This window comes from Oncorhynchus nerka, linkage group LG13, assembly GCF_034236695.1.
Source record: "Oncorhynchus nerka isolate Pitt River linkage group LG13, Oner_Uvic_2.0, whole genome shotgun sequence".
Lineage (NCBI taxonomy): Eukaryota > Metazoa > Chordata > Actinopteri > Salmoniformes > Salmonidae > Oncorhynchus > Oncorhynchus nerka.
The window spans coordinates 90,474,653-90,489,982 of record NC_088408.1 but is presented as its reverse complement, the minus strand read 5'-3'; the positions used below and the strand labels follow the sequence as shown (position 1 = coordinate 90,489,982).

Below are 15,330 nucleotides of genomic sequence, written 5' to 3'. Positions count from 1 at the left end.
CCCTGCACTGAATTAAAGTCTAATCAAATCAAATTTGATTTGTCACATACACATGGTTTGCAGATGTTAGTGCGAGTGTAGCGAAATGCTTGTGCTTCTAGTTCCGACAATGCAGTAATAACCAACAAGTAATCTAGCTAACAATTCCAAAACTACTACCTTATAGACACAAGTGTAAGGGGATAAAGAATATGTACATAAAGATATATGAATGAGTGATGGTACAGAGCGGCATAGGCAAGATACAGTAGATGGTATTGAGTGCAGTATATACATATGAGATGAGTATGTAAACAAAGTGGAATAGTTAAAGTGGCTAGTGATACATATATTACATAAGGATGCAGTAGATGATATAGAGTACAGTATATACGTATACATATGAGATGAATAATGTAGGGTATGTAAACATTATATTAGGTAGCATTGTTTAAAGTGGCTAGTGATATATTTTACATCATTTCCCATCAATTCCCATTATTAAAGTGGCTGGAGTTGAGTCAGTGTGTTGGCAGCAGCCACTCAATGTTAGTGGTGGCTGTTTAACAGTCTGATGGCCTTGAGATAGAAGCTGTTTTTCAGTCTCTCGGTCCCAGCTTTGATGCACCTGTACTGACCTCGCCTTCTCGATGATAGCGGGGTGAACAGGCAGTGGCTCGGGTGGTTGATGTCCTTGATGATCTTTATGGCCTTCCTGTGACATCGGGTGGTGTAGGTGTCCTGGAGGGCAGGTAGTTTGCCCCCGGTGATGCGTTGTGCAGACCTCACTACCCTCTGGAGAGCCTTACGGTTGTGGGCGGAGCAGTTGCCGTACCAGGCGGTGATACAGCCCGACAGGATGCTCTCGATTGTGCATCTGTAGAAGTTTGTGAGTGCTTTTGGTGACAAGCCAAATTTCTTCAGCCTCCTGAGGTTGAAGAGGCGCAGCTGCGCCTTCTTCACGATGCTGTCTGTGTGGGTGGACCAATTCAGTTTGTCTGTGATGTGTACGCCGAGGAACTTAAAACTTACTACCCTCTCCACTACTGTTCCATCGATGTGGATAGGGGGGTGTTCCCTCTGCTGTTTCCTAAAGTCCACAATCATCTCCTTAGTTTTGTTGACGTTGAGTGTGAGGTTATTTTCCTGACACCACACTCCGAGGCCCCTCACCTCCTCCCTGTAGGCCGTCTCGTCGTTGTTGGTAATCAAGCCTACCACTGTTGTGTCGTCCGCAAACTTGATGATTGAGTTGGAGGCGTGCATGGCCTCGCAGTCGTGGGGGAACAGGGAGTACAGGAGAGGACTCAGAACGCACCCTTGTGGGGCCCCAGTGTTGAGGATCAGCGGGGTGGAGATGTTGTTGCCTACCCTCACCACCTGGGGGCGGCCCGTCAGGAAGTCCAGTACCCAGTTGCACAGGGCGGGGTCGAGACCCAGGGTCTCGAGCTTGATGACGAGCTTGGAGGGTACTATGGTGTTGAATGCCGAGCTGTAGTCGATGAACAGCATTCTCACATAGGTACTCCTCTTGTCCAGATGGGTTAGGGCAGTGTGCAGTGTGGTTGAGATTGCATCGTCTGTGGACCTATTTGGGTGGTAAGCAAATTGGAGTGGGTCTATGGTGTCAGGTGGGGTGGAGGTGATATGGTCCTTGACTAGTCTCTCAAAGCACTTCATGATGACGGAAGTGAGTGCTCAGTTACCTTAGCTTTCTTGGGAACAGGAACAATGGTGGCCCTCTTGAAGCATGTGGGAACAACAGACTGGGATAGGGATTGATTGAATATGTCCGTAAACACACCAGCCAGCTGGTCTGCGCATGCTCTGAGGGCGCGGCTGGGGATGCCGTCTGGGCCTGCAGCGTTGCGAGGGTTGACACGTTTAAATGTTTTCCTCACGTCGGCTGCAGTGAAGGAGAGTCCGCATGTTTTAGTTGTGTCAGTGGCACTGTATTGTCCTCAAAGCGGGCAAAAAAGTTATTTAGTCTGCCTGGGAGCAAGACATCCTGGTCCGTGACGGTGCTGGTTTTCTTTTTGTAATCCGTGATTGACTGTAGACCCTGCCACATACCTCTTGTGTCTGAGCCATTGAATTGAGATTCTACTTTGTCTCTATACTGACACTTAGCTTGTTTGATTGCCTTGGGAATAGTTACACAGTTTGTATTCGGTCATGTTTCCAGTCACCTTGCCCTGATTAAAAGCAGTGGTTCGCGCTTTCAGTTTCACGCGAATACTGCCATCAATCCACGGTTTCTGGTTTGGGAATGTTTTAATCGTTGCTATGGGAACGACATCTTCAACGCACATATGAACTCGCACACCAAATCAGCGTATTCGTCAATGTTGTCGTCTGACGCAATATGGAACATATCCCAGTCCACGTGATGGAAGCAGTCTTGGAGTGTGGAATCAGATTGGTCGGACCAGCGTTGAACAGACCTCAGCGCGGGAGCTTCTTGTTTTAGTTTCTGTCTGTAGGCAGGGATCAACAAAATGGAGTCGTGGTCAGCTTTTCCGAAAGGAGGGCGGGGCAGGGCCTTATATGCGTCGCGGAAGTTGGAATAGCAATGATCCAAGGTTTTTCCAGCCCTGGTTGCGCAATCGATATGCTGATAAAATGTAGTGAGTCTTGTTTTCAGATTAGCCTTGTTAAAATCCCCAGCTACAATGAATGCAGCCTCCGGATATATGGATTCCAGTTTCCTCGCCTCACCTCACATTCCCAAAGACCGCTGATAGTCCTTGATATCATAAATAAAAAAATATTCAGCCACTGTCAGCATGTAGCAGAAGCCTGATAGCAGATCAGTTTGTGATTTAGCCATGTCCTCTGTCAGGTTTTTGTATAGCATGACATCAAATGAGTATGGAGTTGGCTAAATCACAACTTTGCTGATCTGCAGACTGCTTCTGATTCAGCCTCCAAAAATATTGTCTATTCCCTTAACATTTAGGGGGCTTGTATTGACCATGGAACTTATCATTACCAGCACCATTCTCTTACCAACTGAGCCACACATAACCACCAGTTTCTGGTCTGTAAACAGAGCGTAGTAGAGAGACTGGTGCCCAGATGCTGTTTCTAACTGCCCCAGATCATACCAGCTGCTCTCCTCTCACTGTTCCGCTGGGCGTCAGAGATTTACAGACAGATTAGTAGAATCAACAGGTTTTCCCTGTCATCACTTTATAGCGTAGCCCAACAGGATGGGTTCAGTGGTTCAGCGTTGACGGACTAAAACTAACCCAGCTTTAGCCCTGCCAGACTTTCCAGGCTCCCTTATCCCACAGCCCCCTGGGTTAAACTGTGCTAAACCTTTAGATACTATGTGAGTAGACTTTCATTTGTTGCATTGCCATAGATACCGTCTTTATACTACCGTCATTCAAATCTCTCGCTCTCTTTCTCTCTCTCTCTCTCTCTCTCTCGCTCTCTCTCGCTCTCTCTCTCTCTCTCTCTCTCGCTCTCTCTCGCTCTCTCTCTCTCTCTCGCTCTCTCGCTCCTGCTCTCTCGCTCTCTCTCGCTCCTGCTCTCTCTCGCTCTCTCTCGCTCTCTCTCGCTCTCTCGCTCTCGCGCTCTCTCGCTCTCTCTCGCTCTCGCTCTCTCGCGCTCTCTCGCGCTCTCTCGCTCTCTCGCGCTCTCTCGCTCTCTCGCGCTCTCTCGCTCTCTCTCGCTCTCTCGCTCTCGCTCTCTCTCGCTTTCTCGCTTTCTCGCTCTCTCGCTCTCTCGCTCTCTCGCTCTCTCTCGCTCTCTCGCTCTCTCTCGCTCTCTCTCGCTCTCTCTCGCTCTCTCGCTCTCTCTCACTCTCTCTCGCTCTCTCGCTCTCGCTCCCTCGCTCTCTCGCTCTCGCTCTCTCGCTTTCGCTCTCTCTCGCTCTCTCTCACTCTCTCTCACTCTCTCTCTCTCTCTCTCTCTCGCTCTCTCGCTCCTGCTCTCTCGCTCTCGCTCCTGCTCTCTCGCTCTCGCTCTCTCTCTCTCTCTCTCACTCGCTCTCGCTCTCTCGCTCTCTCGCTCTCTCGCTCTCTCACTCTCTCACTCTCACTCTCTCGCTGGGGGAGGGTGGCTTTATTTTCCAGGGGTGAAAGTATTGACAAAATAGGGCGGCCCAGCGTCGTCCGGGTTTGGCCGGTGTAGGCCGTCATTGTAAATAAGAATTTGTTCTCAACTGACTTGCCTAGTTAAATAAAGGTTCAACAAATAATAACAAATAGTGGGGTTATGCCGTATTGGTTCAACATAAGCCTATCACAATCATTACTACTGTAGGCTACTACACTATTATCTATCATTACGCATGTCACCCTAATGAAAACGGAGCAAATGGACTTGAAAACGTGTGGAATGCGCTCATAAAAATGAGGGGTGGTTTGACAATATCAGGGAAATTTTGCGAGGCAGAAACGACCAAGAGGAGCGCAGATAGTGGACATAGTTCAGGTCTAATGAGATGTAGGCCCAAAGAAGGACGTTGTCATTCATTACACTTCTTAGGGTTTTGTTGGCGATGTCTCTTTCCATTCTTCAAATGACGGATGCACAGTGCACTGTATTGACGTGGGAATTATTTTAGAGTCGACGAACATTTGCAGCTTGCCAGGCCAACAGGAACCTTTTATAGTGATTGTTTGACAATCAGATGAAAACATCATGACTGCTTATGTTAATGCCACGTTAAAAGAATACATTTCAAAAGTTAAGCGACAAATATTTGGGACCAAGTCATTGTTTTACAATTCACAAGTAAGTCTCAAGTCTTAGCACTCAAGTCCCAAGTCAAGTCCCAAGTCAAGACAGGCTAGTCTGAGTCAAGTCTCAAGTAAAGACCGTCAAGTATCATGTCAAGCCTCAAGTCTTTAATTTTGAGTTTTGAGTCCTAAACAAGTCATAATGTGCTCTTCACCAAATGTAATACCATTTCATATTTTTAACAGGAGTAATAGTTAGTATATTACATTTACACAAATCATGAATGCTTTTAAAAAATATATTTATTACTTTCCAAATAAATGTTATTTTTCCATGGAAATACATGGGTAACCATGAGAAAGACCCTTGTTTTAGGAACATCAGGCAGGATTTAGGTTACCAACTGCCTAGCCAGTTGTAGCTCAATCTTGGGTGCAATTTTCACGATCCCGCACTGACTGACTGTGTGGAGGCTCATTGATTTAACGTTACGTTAGCCTACATGATACACCAGTAAAGTTATAAAATATATACAGTCGTATGAAAAAGTTTGGGCACCCCTGACAATTTCCATGATTTCCATTTATAAATAATTGGGTGTTTGGATCAGCAATTTCATTTTGATCTATCAAATAACTGATGGACACAGTAATATTTCTGTAGTGAAATGAGGTTTATTTGATTAACAGAAAATGTGCAATATGCATCAAAACAAAATTAGACAGGTGCATAAATTTGGGCACCCCAATAGAAAAATCACATCAATATTTAGTAGAGCCTCCTTTTGCTAAATTAACAGCCTCTAGACGCTTCCCATAGCCTCTAATGAGTGTCTGGATTCTGGATGAAGGTATTTTGGACCATTCCTACAAAACATCTCCAGTTCAGTTAGGTTTGATGGTTGCCGAGCATGGACAGGCCGCTTCAAATCATCCCACAGATTCTCAATGATATTCAGGTCTGGGGACTGGGATAGCCATTCCAGAACATTATACTTGCTCCTCTGCGTAAATGCCCGGGTAGATTTTCAGCAGTGTTTTGGGTCGTTGTCTTGTTGAAATATCCAGCCCCGGTGTAACTTCAACTTTGTGACTGATTCTTCAACATTATTCCCAAGAATCTGCTGATATTGGGTGGAATCCATGCGACCCTCAACTTGAACAAGATTCCCAGTACCGACACTGGCCACACAGCCCCACAGCCACACAGCCACACAGCCCCACAGCCCCACAGCCCCACAGCCACACAGCCCCACAGCCACACAGCCCCACAGCCCCACAGCCCCACAGCCCCACAGCCCCACAGCCACACAGCCACACAGCCACACAGCCCCACAGCCACACAGCCACACAGCCACACAGCCCCACAGCCACACAGCCACACAGCCACACAGCCACACAGCCCCACAGCCACACAGCCACACAGCCCACATTTTTGCATAGCCTATTTTTCACATCTGATTTAATTTCATACAACTTAATATTGCTACACTAAAAATCTTTGTCTGGACAATACACCAGTACTCAGCTTTTATTAGAAGATGAATGGCATGCCACTGTGATCATTTTCTGTGATGACAGAGTAAATTATTATGCAGCCTCAGAGGGGTGCCCAAACGTTTTCATACGACTGTAGCTGTCGGCTATATTAGCCACGACTTACCGTTCTTTGTGCAGCTTCAAATGTCAAACAAAGTTGGAAGTTGTTGTTCCTTCGACTGTCATTTTCTTCCCACATGTTTTGTAAGTTGCAATTCGTTTTGTGTTGATACAGTGTCGTCTTTATATCCTTTATATCCATCTTTCCAAGGGCTCCATCTGAATTCACTCGCCGACGTTCCTCTGCACAGCCACGCACAACTTTTTCTCAGCTGGCACAATTTGTTTGGCTGCTGTCTGATTCAAACTGTAATCCGGTAAATGAAGAGTTGATGCGCTGCACACTTTTTTTAATAGCATCATTTTTTATATTTGGACTTGGGGAGGATATTAAGTCAGGTCGAGTCATAGGGCTCAAGGCAAAGTCACGTCACGAGTCATTGGTGTTAAAGTCAATGTCGAGTTACAAGTCATCATATTTGTGACTCGAATCCACACCTCTGATTTATGTAGTTCTTATGTTCAGTCCCAAGGAGCCTGAACATAGAATTAAGGGAAGAAATTAAATCTACTTTCACACCTGGTCATTTCAATTTTTTTCAGATCTGCCATTACCATATTTCCTCAGAGGACAGATGGCAAGCACGACTTCCGGGTGTGGAACACACAGCTGATTCGCTATGCCGGTTACAAGCAACCCGACGGTCAGATTCTGGGAGACCCAGCCAACGTGGAGTTCACTGAGGTACAGTTAAATGACATTGTGGTCACTGTTATTCAAAGTGAATTATAGTTCGTAAGAGCATGGCATATGTATCCCTTATGGGATATAAAACCACAAACTATGTCTTGTCAACTATGTCTTGCCAGCTCTTGAAGCAATGCAAACGTAGAAGCACAGTGGCTAGGAAAGACTCCCTAGAAAGGCAGGAACCTAGGAAGAAACCTAGAGAGGAACCAGGCTCTGAGGGGTAGCCTGTCCTCTTCTGGCTGTGCTGGGTGGAGATTGTAAGAGTACATGACCATTTAAGGCCAGATTGTTCTTCAAGATGTTCAAATGTTCATAGGTGACCAGCAGGGTCAAATAATAATCAGTGGTTGTAGAGGGTGCAACAGATCAGTACCTCAGGAGTAAATGTCAGTTGGCTTTTCATAGCCGAGCATTCAGAGGTCAAAACAGCAGGTGCGGTAGAGAGAAATGGGGGAGAGAGAGAGAGAGAGAGAGAGAGAGAGAGAGAGAGAGAGAGAGAGAGTCAAAAACAGCAGGTCCGAGAAAAGGTAGCATGTCCGGTGAACAGGTCAGGGTCATCAGGTAAGACAGGAGAATTACATCAGATATAACAGACTGACCCTAGCCCCCCAGCACGTAGACTATTTCAGCATAGAGACTTGAGACTGAGACAGCTGGGTCGACGATGCCCCTGGACCAGGCCAACCAGGCAGGATATACCCACTTTGCTAAAGCACAGCCCCTACACCACTGGAGGGATATCAACAGACCACTAACTTACTACCCTGAGACAAGGCTGAGTATAGCCTACAAAGATCTCCTCCACCGCACAAGCCCGTGGGGGCGCAGAACTGGACAGGAAGAGCACGTGTGTGATTCAACCCACTCAAGTGACGCACCCCTCCTAGGGACGGCATGGAAGAGCACCAGTAATCCAGTGACTCAGCCCCCGTAATAAGGGGTTGACTACACACCCCTGGGCCAGACTACACTCAACCATAGGACCTACTGAAGAGATGAGTCTTCAGTAATGACTTAAAGTCGAGACCGAGTCTACGTCTCTCACATGGATAGGCAGACCATTCCATAAAAATGGAGCTCTATAAGAGAAATCCCTGCCTCCAGCTGGAGGCCTGCATCTTGTGACCGAAGTGTACGTGCAGGTATGTACGGCAGGACCAAATCAGAGAGATAGGTAGGAGCAAGCCCATGTAATGCTTTGTAGGTTATCAGTAAAACCTGTCGGTTAGCAGAAATCAACCATAGCCTTAACAGGAAGCCAATGTAGAAAGGTTAGCGCTGGAGTAATATGATCAAATTTTTTGGTTCTAGTCAGGATTCTAGCAGCTGGGTTTAGCACTAACTGAAGTTTATTTAGTGCTTTATCCAGGTAGCCAGAGAGTAGAGCATTGCAGTAGTCTAACCTAGAAGTGACAAAAGCATGGATTCGTTTTTCTGCATCAATTTGGACAAAAAGGTTCTGATTTTTGCCATGTTACGAAGATGGAAAAAAGCTGTCCTTGAAATATTATTGATATGTTCGTCAAAAGAGAGATCAGGGTCCAGAGTAACGGTCCTTCACAGTTTTATTTGAGACGACTGTACAAACATCAAGATTAATTGTCGGATCCAACAGCAGATCTCTTTGTTTCTTGGGACCTAGAACTAGCATCTTTGTTTTGTCCGAGTTTAAAAGTAAACATTTGCCGCCATCCACTTCCTTATGTCTGAAACACAGGCTTCCAGGCCTGTCAATTTTGTGGCTTCACCATGTTTCATCGAATTGTACAGCTGTGTGTCATCCGCATAGCAGTGAACGTTGACATTGTGTTTCCAAATTACATCACCAAGAGGTAGGATATATAGTGAAAACAATAGTGCTCCTAAAACGGAACCTCGAGGAACGACGAAACTTACAATTGATTTGTCAGAGGACAAACCATCCAGAGAGACAAACTGATATCTTTCCAACAGATAAGATCTAAACCAGGCCAGAACTTGTCCATGTAGACCAATTAGGGTTTTTAATCTCTGCAAAACAATGTGGTAATCGATGGTGTCAAAAGCAGCACTAAGGTCTAGGAGAACAGGGACAGATAAAGAGCCTTGGTCTGACACCAATATGAGGTCATTTACCACCTTCACGAGGGCAGTCTCAGTGCTATGATCGGGTCTAAAACCAGACTGAAGTGTTTCGTAAACATTATTTGCGCAACAGCTTTTTCTAAACATTTTGAGAGGAATGGGAGATTCGATATAGGCCAATAGTTTTTTTAAACATTTTACAGGTCAAGGTTTTTTTTTTTCAAGAGAGGCTTTATTACTGCCATTTTTATTACTGCCATCTGGCGGATAGGAAGCCATTTATTATGGTCGACATAGGAGGACCAAGCACACGAAGTAGCTCTTTCAGTTGTTTAGTTGGAATGGGGTCCAGTGTGCAGCTTGAAGGTTTAGAGGTCATTACTATTTTCATGAATGTGTCAAGAGATACAGGATTAAAAAACTTGAGTGTCTCCATTGATCCTAGGTCCTGGCAGATTCAGGACAAGTGAGCTTTGGAGAAATATGCAGATACAAAGAGGAGTCCGTAATTTGCTTTCTAATGATCATGATCTTTTCATCGAAGACACTCATGAATTTATCACTGCTAAAGTGAAAGCTATCCTCTCATGTTGAATGCTACTTTTGATTTAGCTTTGCGACAGTATCAAAAATACACTTTGGATTGTTCTTATTCACCTCAATTAGGTTGGAGAAATAGGATGATATGGCTCTCCGATATTACATGGAACTATCTTTTCAAGCTAGTAGGAAGACTTCCAGTTTGGTGGAGCACAATTTCCATTCCAATGTTCTGGAAGCTTGCTTCAGGGTTTGGATATTTTCTATATACCAGGGAGCACATTTCTTGTGACCAATGTTTTTTGGTTTTATGGGTACGACTGCATCTATGGTATTACACAAGGTTGAATTTAGATCCTCAGTTAGGTGGTTAACCGATTTTTGTACTCTGACGTCTTTGGGTAGGTGGAGGGAGTTGTTAAGACTTCTATGAATGGTGGGTGGAGGAGTCAAGCGCAGAGAGCAGGTAGTTCCGTACGTGGATCTTTTATTCCAATGACAGCGGAAAAACGGACATGCAAAACACAAGGGCGCATGAAACAACCCGTCCAAATAAACAGGACTAAAACTGTCCAGAAAAATAGAGATCACACTAATCAACCAACACCAATAAACAGAGAACAAGCCCGCACAATACCCAGCGGGCCTAGTGCCCTTAAATAGCCTACAAACAAAACTAAACTTAAAACAGGTGTAACCAATTAGACCCAACTAACAGAAACAAAAGGAAAGGGAATCGATGGCAGCTAGTAGGCCGGCGACGACGACCGCCGAGCGCCGCCCGAACAGGAAGAGGCACCATCTTCGGCGGGATTCGTGACAGGAGTCTGGAAGGGCATCTAGGAATCTTTGGGTTGTCCGAGAATTTATAGCACGGCTTTTGATGATCCTTGGTTGGGGTCTGAGCAGATTATTTGTTGCGATTGCAAATATAATAAGATAGTGGTCCGATAGTCCAGGGTTATGAGGAAAAATATTTAGATCCACAATATTTATTCCATGGGACAAAACTAGATTCAGGGTATGACTGTGGCAATGAGTAGGTCCGGAGACATGTTGGACAAAACCCACTGAGTCGATGATGACTCCGAAAGCCTTTTGGATTGGGACTGTGGACTTTTCCATGTGAATATTAACGTCACCAAAAATGTGAATATTATCTGCCTTGACTACAAGGTCCGTTAGGAATCCCGGGAACTCAGTGAGGAACGCTGTATACGGCCCAGGAGGCCTGGAAACAGTAGCTATACAATGTGATTGAGTAGGCTGCATAGATTTCATGACTAGAAGCTCAAAAGACAAAAACACAGATATTTTTGTTTTTGTAAATTGAAAATGGCTGTCATAAATGTTAGCAACACCTTTGCGGGATGCGCAGGGTTATGGTCACTAGTGTAACCAGGATAGAAGCCTCATTTAACACAGTAAATTCATCAGACTTGAGCCATGGTTCATCAAGATTATGATCAGTGATTAGTTAATTGACTATAACTGCCTTGGAAGTGAGGGTTCTAACATTAAGTAGCCCTATTTTGAGATGTGAGATATCACAATCTCTTTCAATAATGACAGGAATGGAGGAGGTCTTTATTCCAGTGAGATTGCTAAAATGAACAACGCCGTGTTTTGTTTTGCTCAACCTAGATCGAGACACAGACACGTTCTCAATGGGGATAGCTGAGCTGACTACACTGACTATTCTAGTGGCAGACTCCACTACGCTGGCAGGCTGGCTAACAGCCTGCTGCCTGGCCTGCACCCTATCTCATTGTGGAGCTAGAGGAGTTAGAGCCCTGTCTATGTTCATAGAGAAGCTGAGAGCACCCCTCCAGCTAGGATGGAGTCCGTCACTCCTCAGCAGGCCAGGCTTGGTCCTGTTTGTGGGTGAGTCCCAGATAGAGGGCCAATTATCTACATATTCTATATTTTGGGAGGGGCAGAAAACAGTTTTCAACCAGTGATTGAGTTGTGAGACTCTGCTGTAGAGCTCATCATTCCCCTTAACTGGGAGGGGCCTAGAGACAATTTGTCGATGCCGACACATATTTCTAGCTGATTTACACACTGAAGCTATGTTGCGCTTGGTTACCGCTGACTGTTTCATCCTAACATCGTTGGTACTGACGTGGATAACAATATCCCTATACTCTCTACACTCACCAGTTTTAGCCTCAGCCAGCACCATCTTCAGTTTAGCCTTTACGTCAGTAGCCCTGCCCCCGGGTAAACAGTGTATGATCGCTGGATGATTATTTTTAGGTCTAATATTGGGGTAATGGAGTCGTGAATGACTAGGGTTTCAATTTGTCAGAGCTAATGATGGCTCAGACCCCGTAATGGGTGAAGGAGAGACCCGAGAAGGCTCGGCCTCTGACTCAGACTCGCTGCTTAATGGGGAGAACCGGTTGAAAGTGTCTGTCGGCTGAATGAGTGACACCGGTTTAGCATGGCCACAGCATTTCTATCCAGAAGCCTTGATACTGTGTGACTGTGCGAGGGGATTTATACTACTAACTGTACTTACTGGTGGCACAGACACTGTTTCCTCCTTTCCTAAACTTAAATTGCCCTGCCTAACGATTGCACCTGAAGCTGTGCAGGCAGCACGGCTATACTCACCATAAGGTGATAGTTCTCCTGTATATTATGAGAACAGCAACTGCAATTAGATGGCATCATGTTAATGTTACCACTTAGCTTTGTTGCCTGGTCAAGGTCCAGTAGAACCATGTCCAGATAAAGCTTCCAGGGTGAAAAAGCTGATTGAAAAAAGTAGAGCGAGGAAACAACAAACAAAGTCATTGGTCAATGTATTAAAATAAAAAAATGAAAGGTTTGGCAGATAGCCAAGTAGCGACAAACAGCACAACAAATGGCAATAAACAGCACAACAAACATAACAACAAACAGCACAACAAACAGCACAACAAACAGCACAACAAATATAACAACAAACAGCACAACAAACAGCACAACAAACAGCACAACAAACAGCACAACAAATGGCAACAAACAGCACAACAAACATAACAACAAACAGCACAATAAACAGCACAACAAACAGCACAACAAACAGCACAACAAAACAGCAACAACAAAACAGCACAACAAAACAGCACAACAAATAGCAAAAGAACAGCACAACAAACAACACAACAAAAAGCACAACAAACAGCAATAAACATCACAACAGCATGGAGACAAGTCCGGAAGTCGATAACAAAACCTGTTCAATGTCTTTATAATGCATGCCTCTGAGCAAGGCTAAAACTCTGACAAAACAGATTCTGGAGTGGAAAACACTAAACAGGATTGATGAGTCTACTTGAGTGAATCCATGTTCAAATGTAATGAAATGTGTTGGCTTGGGTCTGTAGATCTGTATCCAGCAGGGCTGGAAGCCTCCCAAGGGCCGTTTCGACGTGCTGCCTCTCCTGCTGCAGTCCAACGGAAACGACCCAGAGCTGTTTGAGATACCTCAAGATCTCATTCTAGAGGTGCAGATCACACACCCCAAGTGAGTGAGACAAAACACACATGCACCCCCCCCCCACCCCACACGCACACACACACAAAACACACACCCCAAGTGAGTGAGACAACACACACTAACAGAGGCTGGGTTGGGGTGTGTTCTAATTGCCACACTAGCAAACCACTTAGACTGAAGCAATGTACGAGCCATGTTTTCGCACAGACACAATCACACCCCACACTTTAGGCGCAGAGGGAGTTTCATCCCGGGCACATGACATCTTCTGCCAACCAAGCCCCGAGAACCATCCACCTGGCTCTCTTCTCAAACCCCCTGTCCCTCCCAACCCATCAGTTCAATTAGCCTCAGCTCTTCTCTGCTGCTTGTTTGGCTCCTGCAACTGTCATCACTTGCATCTCATCATTACATGAAGCTATGATGGCACTATGCTACTGCGACCAAACAGATAGGTAGCCGGTCCCAGAGGCCACGCAGAGCCTTTTTTGGATGTAGGACCAGTCATTTCGAGGCCTCTGAATCGCTTGCAAGTGCCACCACAGTGGGCAGATTTGTCATCATAGTGGACGGATTTGTCATCACAGTGGGCAGATTTGTCATCGCAGTGACCAGATTTGTCATCACAGTGGGCAGATTTGTCATCACAGTGACCAGATTTGTCATCACAGTGGGCAGATTTGTCATCACAGTGGGCAGATATGTCATCACAGTGACCAGATATGTCATCACAGTGAGGTGATATACCTTCACAGTGGGTAGATATGTCATCACAGTGGGCAGATATGTCATCACAGTGGGCAGATATGTCATCACAGTGATGAGATTTGTCATCACAGTGACCAGATTTGTCATCAAAGTGGGCAGATTTGTCATCACAGTGGGCAGATTTGTCATCACAGTGGGCAGATTTGTCATCAGTGGGCAGATATGTCATCACAGTGGGTAGATTTGTCATCACAGTGGGCAGATATGTCATCACAGTGACAAGATTTGTCATCACAGTGGGCAGATTTGTCATCACAGTGGGCAGATATGTCATCACAGTGGGCAGATATGTCATCACAATGTGCAGATTTGTCAGCACAATTGACAGATATACCATCACAGTGGGCAGATTTGTCATCACAGTGGGCATATTTGTCATCACAGGGGGCAGCTTTGTCATCACAGGGGGCAGATATGTCATCACAGTGGGTAGATATGTCATCACAGTGGGTAGATATGTCATCACAGTGGGCAGATATGTCATCACAGTGGGTAGATATGTCATCACAGTGGGCAGATATGTCATCACAGTGATGAGATTTGTCATCACAGTGACCAGATTTGTCATCAAAGTGGGCAGATTTGTCATCACAGTGGGCAGATTTGTCATCACAGTGGGCAGATTTGTCATCACAGTGGGCAGATTTGTCATCACAGTGGGCAGATATGTCATCACAGTGACAAGATTTGTCATCACAGTGGGCAGATTTGTCATCACAGTGGGCAGATATGTCATCACAGTGGGCAGATATGTCATCACAGTGGGCAGATATGTCATCACAATGTGCAGATTTGTCAGCACAATTGACAGATATACCATCACAGTGGGCAGATTTGTCATCACAGTGGGCATATTTGTCATCACAGGGGGCAGCTTTGTCATCACAGGGGGTAGATATGTCATCACAGTGGGCAGATATGTCATCACAGTGGGTAGATATGTCATCACAGTTGGTAGATATGTCATCACAATGGGCAGATTTGTCATCACAGTGGGCAGATATGTCATCACAGTGACGAGATTTGTCATCACAGTGACCAGATTTGTCATCAAAGTGGGCAGATTTGTCATCACAGTGGGCAGATTTGTCATCACAGTGACCAGATATGTCATCACAGTGATGAGATTTGTCATCACAGTGGGCAGATTTGTCATCACAGTGGGCAGATATGTCATCACAGTGGGCAGATATACCATCACAGTGGGAAGATATGTCATCACAGTGAGCAGATGTGTCATCACAGTGGGCAGATATGTCATCACAGTGGGCAGATATGTCATCACAGTGGGCAGATGTGTCATCACAGTGAGGAGATATGTCATCACAGTGGGCAGATTTGTCATCACAGTGACCAGATATGTCATCACAGTGACGAGATTTGTCATCACAGTGGGCAGATGTGTCATCACAGTGGGCAGATATGTCATCACAGTGAGCAGATGTGTC

The 15,330-nt window shown here is 45.4% G+C and overlaps 1 protein-coding gene across 1 annotated transcript in view; it reads left to right on the top strand.

Annotated features, from left to right (window-relative positions):
* LOC115140342 (nitric oxide synthase 1-like) overlaps positions 1–15,330 on the top strand; it is a 143,239-nt gene that overhangs the window by 48,228 nt on the left and 79,681 nt on the right. Inside the window, exons 7-8 of the mRNA XM_065026819.1 lie at positions 6,873–7,014; positions 13,002–13,141. Coding sequence (XP_064882891.1) covers positions 6,873–7,014; positions 13,002–13,141 — 282 coding nt within the window. The remainder of the gene's footprint in view (positions 1–6,872; positions 7,015–13,001; positions 13,142–15,330) is intronic.